This window comes from Solanum tuberosum, unplaced genomic scaffold (genome assembly GCF_000226075.1).
Source record: "Solanum tuberosum cultivar DM 1-3 516 R44 unplaced genomic scaffold, SolTub_3.0 scf00222, whole genome shotgun sequence".
NCBI lineage: Eukaryota > Viridiplantae > Streptophyta > Magnoliopsida > Solanales > Solanaceae > Solanum > Solanum tuberosum.
The window spans coordinates 262,587-271,275 of NW_006239147.1; the positions used below are offsets into that span (position 1 = coordinate 262,587).

At 33.2% G+C, this 8,689-nt stretch overlaps 2 protein-coding genes across 2 annotated transcripts; both read right to left on the minus strand.

The window, feature by feature from the left end:
- Nucleotides 1–2,755: 2,755 nt before the first annotated feature.
- Nucleotides 2,756–4,942, minus strand: LOC102587085 (GDSL esterase/lipase 5-like). The gene is made up of 5 exons (XM_006356491.2): nucleotides 4,681–4,942; nucleotides 4,382–4,503; nucleotides 4,058–4,282; nucleotides 3,695–3,959; nucleotides 2,756–3,483 (listed from the first exon to the last, which is right to left on the minus strand). Exons 1-5 carry the CDS (start codon nucleotides 4,934–4,936, stop codon nucleotides 3,242–3,244), a joined length of 1,110 nt encoding a protein of 369 aa, XP_006356553.1. The 5' UTR covers nucleotides 4,937–4,942; the 3' UTR covers nucleotides 2,756–3,241.
- Nucleotides 4,943–6,541: 1,599 nt separating this feature from the next.
- LOC102587412 (GDSL esterase/lipase 1-like) lies at nucleotides 6,542–8,689 on the minus strand. Its single transcript, XM_006356492.2, has 5 exons — nucleotides 8,440–8,689; nucleotides 8,243–8,364; nucleotides 7,923–8,147; nucleotides 7,506–7,770; nucleotides 6,542–6,931 (listed from the first exon to the last, which is right to left on the minus strand). The coding sequence occupies exons 1-5, from the start codon at nucleotides 8,687–8,689 to the stop codon at nucleotides 6,690–6,692; spliced, it is 1,104 nt and encodes a 367-aa protein (XP_006356554.1). The 3' UTR covers nucleotides 6,542–6,689.

Below are 8,689 nucleotides of genomic sequence, written 5' to 3' on the forward strand. Positions count from 1 at the left end.
GGGGTCGAGGTAGGGGTGAAAAAAAAGAAATTTTGAAGTTGAAAATATTTTTTAAAAATAAATTTCAATTTTTTTTTGGGGGTGGAGGGGCTGGTAGGGGTGGGGTTGGGAAAAGAAAAGGCAAAGAAAATATGACCCTATCCTTTTGTATTTTAATTTCTTTTTTTTTTAATTATAAAATATGTGTAATTTTTTAATTACGTGGCAGCCACTGAGTGGCTCAATAAGCCACATAGGCGCGTTTGTAAATCACACAATTTGGCTGTTGGATTCGCGTGTTTTTTTGTTTAAGAATTGGATAGTTAAAGTGCCTACTTGTGCACTATGAAAGTTAGAGGTCATACTTAAAATTTGAAGTCAAGTTTAGGGTCCAATTTATGTATTATGCCTTTTTTTTATCATTATCTAAATAAAAAGTAATGATGGATTACCATGATTACTATATTATCAGTTAAAAAGGTACATGAACTTTTTCTATTTTTATTATTAATATAAGATTAAGAAGAAGAAAAAAGATTATTTCCTACTTATTCAATAGTTAAAGTGATTTTAAAAGATCAAACAATGAAAAAACATGTTTTCTCTCTTCTTCAAATGTAAATGAAGCCAGAAAAGGATTGTTCTTTATGTTCTTCTTCAACTTTTTTGAAACTTTGGTTTTAGCAGAGGACATTTGATCATGTCTGCTATCTAATCACGTGATGGTGCAATGCCAAACTACAGTAACAAAGTGGCTGTAGAAGAACAAGGTAGGAGATGCACACAACTTCTTATTACATTGCGTGATTCCATCTATTTCTCGACTTTGTTCAATCATGACGACTCACTGAGATATGAAGTCATCTCATCCAATCTAAAGATCTGGAGTTTCAAGGTTCGAAAAAGGATTTTAAGTTGTGAGGTGCTACTACATCTGGAGTTCCATTCCACAGTAATTCGGTGTATTTCTGGTAGGCCAGCTAGTGGGATGAACAGAGTCAAAAAACAAGTAATCTTTCACATTGTTACATAACTCGTACTCTTTTACCTGCCTCTTCCCTCCACAACTAAGAATCCCTCGAAATGGACCCGTCCCACAACAAGCTGCCTCTGATATCTTAAAACCTAAACAAAACAAAATCATAAGTAAATTAAGACTAAGGAAACACTCTTTATGTAAAAACTGAACAATTTACTCTGTGTTTTCTCTAAATATATAGTTAAGTGCAGGACCGTCTTAACCCCTAGGCCACTAAAGCATCGCTTGGAGCCCCATATTTTTGGGGAGCCCCATTTTTAAAAAATAATTATTTATATATGTTGTTTATTTAAAAATAATAATTTATATGTACTATAAATGCTATGATTTCTACTAAAGAAATTGCATATGACATGAATATAAATATGATTTTCGTAAGAAACAATTTGATGAAAATATGGATAAAGAAATCACTAAGTCCCTTGAAGAATCTTTAGAGTTGATTACGTTATATATGTAGAGTAGATCAAACTATTTTTTCACTTTAAAATAGATTTGAACCAATTGAAGCATATAAAAATATTTTTGATTTCTTATTTAGTGGTAAAATATTGAGATTACTAGATGATGAATTTTTTTAAAAAATATAGTCTTAACCTTGAACTTTCTTTAACACATACTAGTTATTCTGAATTGATGGTTTAGATTTATTTTTGAATTAAAAGTGTTAAAGATAAATAATACAAGTAGAAGATAATGATGTAATGAAAATACTCAATCAAATAAAAAGATTTGATTCTTTTTCAAATACACATATTGCTTATAAGATAATGTTAACAGTAGTTCCTGTAACCGTTGCCTCAACCAAATTTTTCTTTGTTCGAAATTAAAATTGATTAAAACTTCTTTACGATCAACAATGTCTCAAGATAGATTGAATGAATTAGCTATATCATCATTTGAAAATGAATTATTAAAACAAATTGATTATAAAACAGTACTTAATGACTTTGCATCTGAAATAGCTAGAAAAATATATTTTAAATAAAAGTACATATGATGAAAAAAAAAATTAGGGCCTCTCTCCTAAATTTCGTTTTAGGCCCCCAATGTTATTGAGTTGGCTCTGGTTAAGTGTAATTGCACTTTTTCATGAGCATTGCATCAACATGTTATTTAAACTACTTATTAGGATTCGAGAACCAAATAAAACCAGAAATGTTTCTTCTTTTTTTCTGAAGTCACTACGTAAATAAACCTTACGATAGCAGTCAGGTCTCACTTGGAAAGTCGTTTAATTTTTCCAAGTGAAACAACTTGACAAGGCTTCACTTTAAAACGGTCAGAAGGGTATCCTGCTTGTAGTTTACAAAAAGAGTATGTTTTCTAATATCTAAGAGTTAGTGGTGAAAATCACCCCTGAAGGTATCACATTTTTGTGAATTTCATATCTGAACTATCGGGTGTGCAGGTTTCATAAATGAAATTCAGGTGTGTTTCCACAGAGTGCTAATTCTTATGATCATCAATAATTACAAAGCTATGTTCATTCCTGTTCTAGAAAGATCGTTTTTGGTAGCAACCAAAAACTAATCAAACCAGTGTCGCCAGATACTGGTATGTGTTACTTTGAAACTGCATTGCGAGAACACAGTAACTAGGATATCAAAAATAAATTGCCAAACATTTTTTGAATTTTGATTTTTGCAAGGGATATTTGATGATGTCTGATGCAAAAGGACTGATTATGCTTGCTATATCTCTAATATTTTGTCACATTCATCTTTTAAGGTTGGATAATGGTGCAATGGATTACAACACAGAAAGAAGGGTCGCTAACAGACAACAACAATAATAACATACCTAATGAAATCCCACAAGTGGGCTCTGGGAAGGGTAGAGTGTACACCGACCTTACCCCTACCTCGTAGAGGTAAGGAGGCTGTTTCTGGAGGACCCTCAGCTCGAGCACAACAAAGTGGAAATTTTATTGATCTCACTATGATTCCCTAACGAAACATACATTCAAACTCAAATCCTTATCCAAATGCATAACAACTGAAAATGTAGATTGCCTGATTCCAACTAATTTCTCTACTTTGATCAATCATGAGGACTGAGGCATGAAGTCATCTCATCAAATCTAAAGTTTGACTCTTCATAAGTTGAACACAAGAACAGAAAAATTACTAGAGATCAAGCGCTTTAACATCATGTTTCACATTGTTTATTCTTTCCTTTAGTAGGCATTAACAAAACAATTCCACCAATGCTACCATCAGGTTATGTTGAAAGATCAAAAAAAGATTTTAGGTTGTGAGGGGCTACAACTGCTGGAGTTCCATTCCACAGTAATTCGGTGAATTGTTGGTAGGCCAGCTCAGTGGGATGAACAGAGTCGAAAAACAAGTAATCTTTCACATTTTTACATAACTCGTACTCTTTTACCTGCCTCTTCCCTCCGCAACTAAAAATCCCTCGAAATGGACCAGTCCCACAACAAGCCGCCTCTGATATCTTAAAACCTAAACAAAACAAAATCATAAGTAAATTAAGACTAAGGGAACATTCTTTATATAAAAATCAAAACATTTTACTCTGTGTTTTCAGAACATATTTAGTTTGTATAATTGCATTTTCTCTAATATAATAGCTATTCTTTCATGAATCAACAGTGCACAAAATATAATCGAACATAAAAATACTTGATTTTGAGTTCGATAAGATAGATATTACCAAATTTTGTTGGATTATCAATGCTTTCTGCTAATACTTTGAAGGTGTTGAATATTGTGTACTTAAATCCAGGCAATTGCTTCTCTAGGTGTTTGAGCATTTTTGGGAGAGCTGAATTAAACATCTTCGCGATGTTTGTGACCTCCTCCATGCAACTTCCATTTGTAACTCCTTTTTGAAGGTTGAGAGCCCTAACAGAAGGGACACAACCTAATGGACCCAAATTAAGCATCACAAACTTTCTCCCTCCGGCCTTGTAGACTCCCTGTTGCATTAATTCAAAGAGTTAAATTAATACATTTGACTTATCGACCACAAGATTCAAAAGTCTTTTTTATATCCTTAAAAACAGTAGTTGATTACCTTAAAAACAGTAGTCAAATTGCCCATAATCATCTGTAGATATTCTGTATCAGAATATGGAAAAGTCGAATTTGCTGATAAAGGGGCCAATACTTCATTACTGCCAGTGCTAAAAATATATACAGCATTGGAGAGGATCTGTTTGGTCTCTGTTTTCCCCACTTTCTTCTTCAACAGTTGCGCCACGTTTTGGAAATATTTCAACTGTGTTTGAAGATCTATAACCTGTCAAATGGAAACCAACATTTTTATAAAATAAAATCTATCTTGATCTAACCATCAAACTCAAACAAGAATTACATAAAAGTAAATATTGTTACTTACAAAGCCACGAGCGGTTTCAGCCAAACAACCAGAACCGGCTGAAGCAAAATTCACCCCATGATTGAAATGTTTCTTCCCAGTTTGAAAATACGGCGGAATCAATGGCAAATTAGCATATTCAGCTGCAAATACAATGAAAAATCAAATTGTTCACCTCATGTCTCAATATAGCAATAGAAATGAAATTAGAGGAGGTGTTCGAGTCAGCTTGCGTATAAGTTGATTATTTTACTAGATATTTACTACCTCCCACAATTAAATACTTTTCAAAAAATTGACCAAAACGCAAATACATTTACCAATAAAATCAGGAATGAGGCGCCCATTGGAAGTCCTGCCAGTAGGGTACTTGAAGAATGATTCCCCATACGGTAAATAATTTGCTTGGAAGCTAGCAGTGGTGTTGATGTAATTATTATTTCCAGGATCAAAAATTGAATCGCCAAACACGAAAAGGGCAGCTTGATGAGGTCTTTCATGGCACACAATTGGAGTGGCAAAATGTGCTACCAAAACAAAGATGCACAAGTGAAACAAGCTAGAGGTTAAAGCCATTAATTGTTGGATATATTGGTTTGGTTTATAGTTGCATAGAATTGGAAATATATAGTACTAGTGAAGTGCCGGATGATTTAAAAAAAATAAAATACTTGTCTGCATCCACTATCTACTCTATGTAAACACAATCATTTAGTCAGTAAACATGTTAAAATATGATGTAATTTCTTAATTATATTCTAAAGTCAACTGAGTTAGTAAGGAATTGTGGATTTTAAAAGATCTGAATAGGAAATGAAGTGTTTTTTTTTTCTTTTCGAAAAGACACCAAGAGACTATATTGTGTTGGCTAGCTGAAGTCAATGTCATGAAGCTCCTTTTTTACAGACAATAATTGATTAGTTGCGGAAACTGTCTCATTTTTATTTAAATGTTTGTACAAGAGGGAATTTTGCTAGTAGGGGTGAGCGTTCAGGCAGTTCAGATTGGATACGGAAACTTCTGTTTGGATTTTAGATCAGATTCAAGATTAAAATCTAAATAAGTTCGGATTGGATAAGTTTTCTCAAGTCCAGTTTCGGATTGATCAAGTTTAGTGGTGATTAAGCTATTGTCGTCAATTAATTGTTGTTAAAAATCATTTTTTGTGTAGTGAGACTGTGAGAGTAGGAATTTTGAGAAGATCAACATCAATGGTTTCAAAGCCATGATCATTCCTGATCCTTTTTGGTAACAATCAAAACCAATGTCTTCACAGATACTTGTATGTGTTACTTTGAAACTGCACCGCCAAAACATAGCAACCATGTTTTAAAATTTAATTGCCAAACATGTTTTTCGTTTTGTTTAGATGCAAATGAAGGCAGAAGAGCATTTGTTTTTAAGGTCTGATTATGCTAATTGATAACTCTAATCTACAGTCACATTAGGTCCAATAATGCATGACAATAGTAGAGAAATAAGGGTTGGTGTAGACGAACAAATTAACTCACTCAAACAAACAAAGAGGGGATTTTTTTATTGATTCCCTAATCAAATGTACATTGCATCATTCCAACTTATTTCTCAACTTTGTTCAATCATGAACTGAGATATGAAGTCGTCTCACTAAATCTAAAGATTGTCTCTTCATAAATCGAACACAAGATCAGAAATAATAGTAAAGATAAAGCTCCATATCATCAACATTTACATTTATTATTTTCTTCCCTATAGTTTGTGTAGTGAGAGTAGGAATTCTTAGAAGATCAACATCAATGGTTTCAAAGCCATGATCATTCCTGATCCTTTTTGGTAACAATCAAAACCAATGTCTTCACAGATACTTGTATGTGTTACTTTGAAACTGCACCGCCAAAACATAGCAACCATGTTTTAAAATTTAATTGCCAAACATGTTTTTCGTTTTGTTTAGATGCAAATGAAGGCAGAAGAGCATTTGTTTTTAAGGTCTAATTGATAACTCTAATCTACAGTCACATTAGGTCCAATAATGCATGACAATAGTAGAGAAATAAGGGTTGGTGTAGACGAACAAATTAACTCACTCAAACAAACAAAGAGGGGATTTTTTTATTGATTCCCTAATCAAATGTACATTGCATCATTCCAACTTATTTCTCAACTTTGTTCAATCATGAACTGAGATATGAAGTTGTCTCATCAAATCTAAAGATTGTCTCTTCATATATCGAACACAAGATCAGAAATAATAGTAAAGATCAAGCTCCTTATCATCAACATTTGCATTTATTTTTTTCTTCCCTATAATAAGCATTAACAGAAGAATTCCACCAATGCCACCATCAGGTTATGTTGAAAGTTTAAAAAAGGATTTTAGCTTGTAAGGTGCTACCATGTCTGGAGTTCCATTCCATAGTAATTTTGCATATTGTTGGTAGGCCAGCTCAGTGGGATGAAGAGAGTCGAAAAACAAGTACTCTTTCACATTTTTACATAACTCGTACTCTTTTCCCTGCATTGTCCCTCCACAACTAAGAATCCCTCGAAATGGACCCGTTCCACAACAAGCCGTCTTTGATATCTTAAAACCTAAATAAAACAGAACAAACCTTTTAAGTAAATTAAGACTAAGGAACATTCTTTATATAACAATCAACATTTGACTTTATTTATCTCTAATATAGTTTGTGTGATTTCATTTTGTTATGAACATTGCATCAACATTCTACTTTGTTAGCAGATCCCTGAAATTTCTGCTACAGAGTTTGAACTGAAAAGAAAAAAACAGATAAAAAAACAACCTATATATGATTTATGTCAAATTAAAGAAAAAAAAAATATATGATTTATGTTTCATCTTTCTATGATCAATTTCAATTCTTTCTTTTACTCTATTGAAGGTTTCTCATGGGGAGACTAAAAGATTCGCACCAGAAAGTCCTACATTGGTGGTAAGGCGCTCCTTAACAAATACAATTTCATACCATTTCTCGAACTGAGACATTTGGTAAAAGATAAAAGAGTACTTACCACCAATTTCTGTTGGTACTTATAGTACATCAGTACTCTTGCTAAAACAGCTATTCTTACATAAATCAACAGTGCACAATATATAATCGAACATAAAGATACTTGATTTTGACTTCAATGAGATAGAAGATACCATATTTTGTTGGATTATGAATGCTATCTGCTAATACTTTGAAGAAGTTGAATATTGTATACTTAAATCCAGGCAATTGCTTCTCTAGTTGTTTGAACATTCTTGGGAGAGCTGAATTAAACATTTTCGCCTTGTTTGTGGCCTCCTCCATGCAACTGCCATTTGTAACTCCTTTTTGAAGGTTGAGAGCCCTCGTAGAAGGGAGACAACCTAATGGACCCAAATTAAACATCACAAACTTTCTCCCTCCTTCCTTGTAAATTCCCTGTAAACAAAGTACAAAGAATTAGTCCATTTGACACGCCTAGGTCTAACTTAACGTAGAGAATGGAAGTAACAATATCTGATTTATTTCTTCAATAGATAAAAACTACTACTCGTAAATTAAATTAAATCGAAAAGATCAATATTAATTACCTTTAAAACAGAAGTCAAATTTCCCATAACCATCTGTAGATATTCTGTATCGGAATATGGAGAAGTCAAATTTGCTAATAAAGCGAAAAAGAAATCATTATTGGCAGTGCTAAAAATATATACAGCATTGGAGAGGATCTGTTTGGACTCTATTTCACCCACTTTGTTCTTCAACAGTTGTGTCACGTTTTGAAATAATTTCAACTGAGTTTTAAGATCTATAGCCTGTCAAATGAAAACAAACAATTTATAAAAAAATCCACGTAATATTGATCGATCTAACTATCATATTCAGACAAGAATTACATAAAAGGACTTACAAAGCCACGACTGGTTTCAGTCAAACAACCAGAACCGCCAGATGCAAAATTCACCCCATGAATGAAATGTTCCTTCCCAATTTCAAAATATGGCGGAATAAATGGCAAATTAGCATATTCAGCTGCAAAATAAAATAAAAATCAAAGTGATGTCTCCATATATATAGCAAAATAACATTAACTAGTAACTACCTTACCAATAAAATCAGGAATGAGACGTCCATCGGAGGCCCTGCCAGTAGGGTACTTGAAGAATGATTCTCCATAAGGGAAATTATTACTTCCTCGGGAGCTAGTATTCGGGTTGATGTACTTATTATTTCCAGGATCAAAAATTGAATCACCGAACACGAAAAGGGCAGCTTGATGAGGTCTTTTATGGCACACAATTGGGGTGGAAAAATGTGCAACCAAAACAAAGATGCACAAGCTTGAGATCAAAGCCAT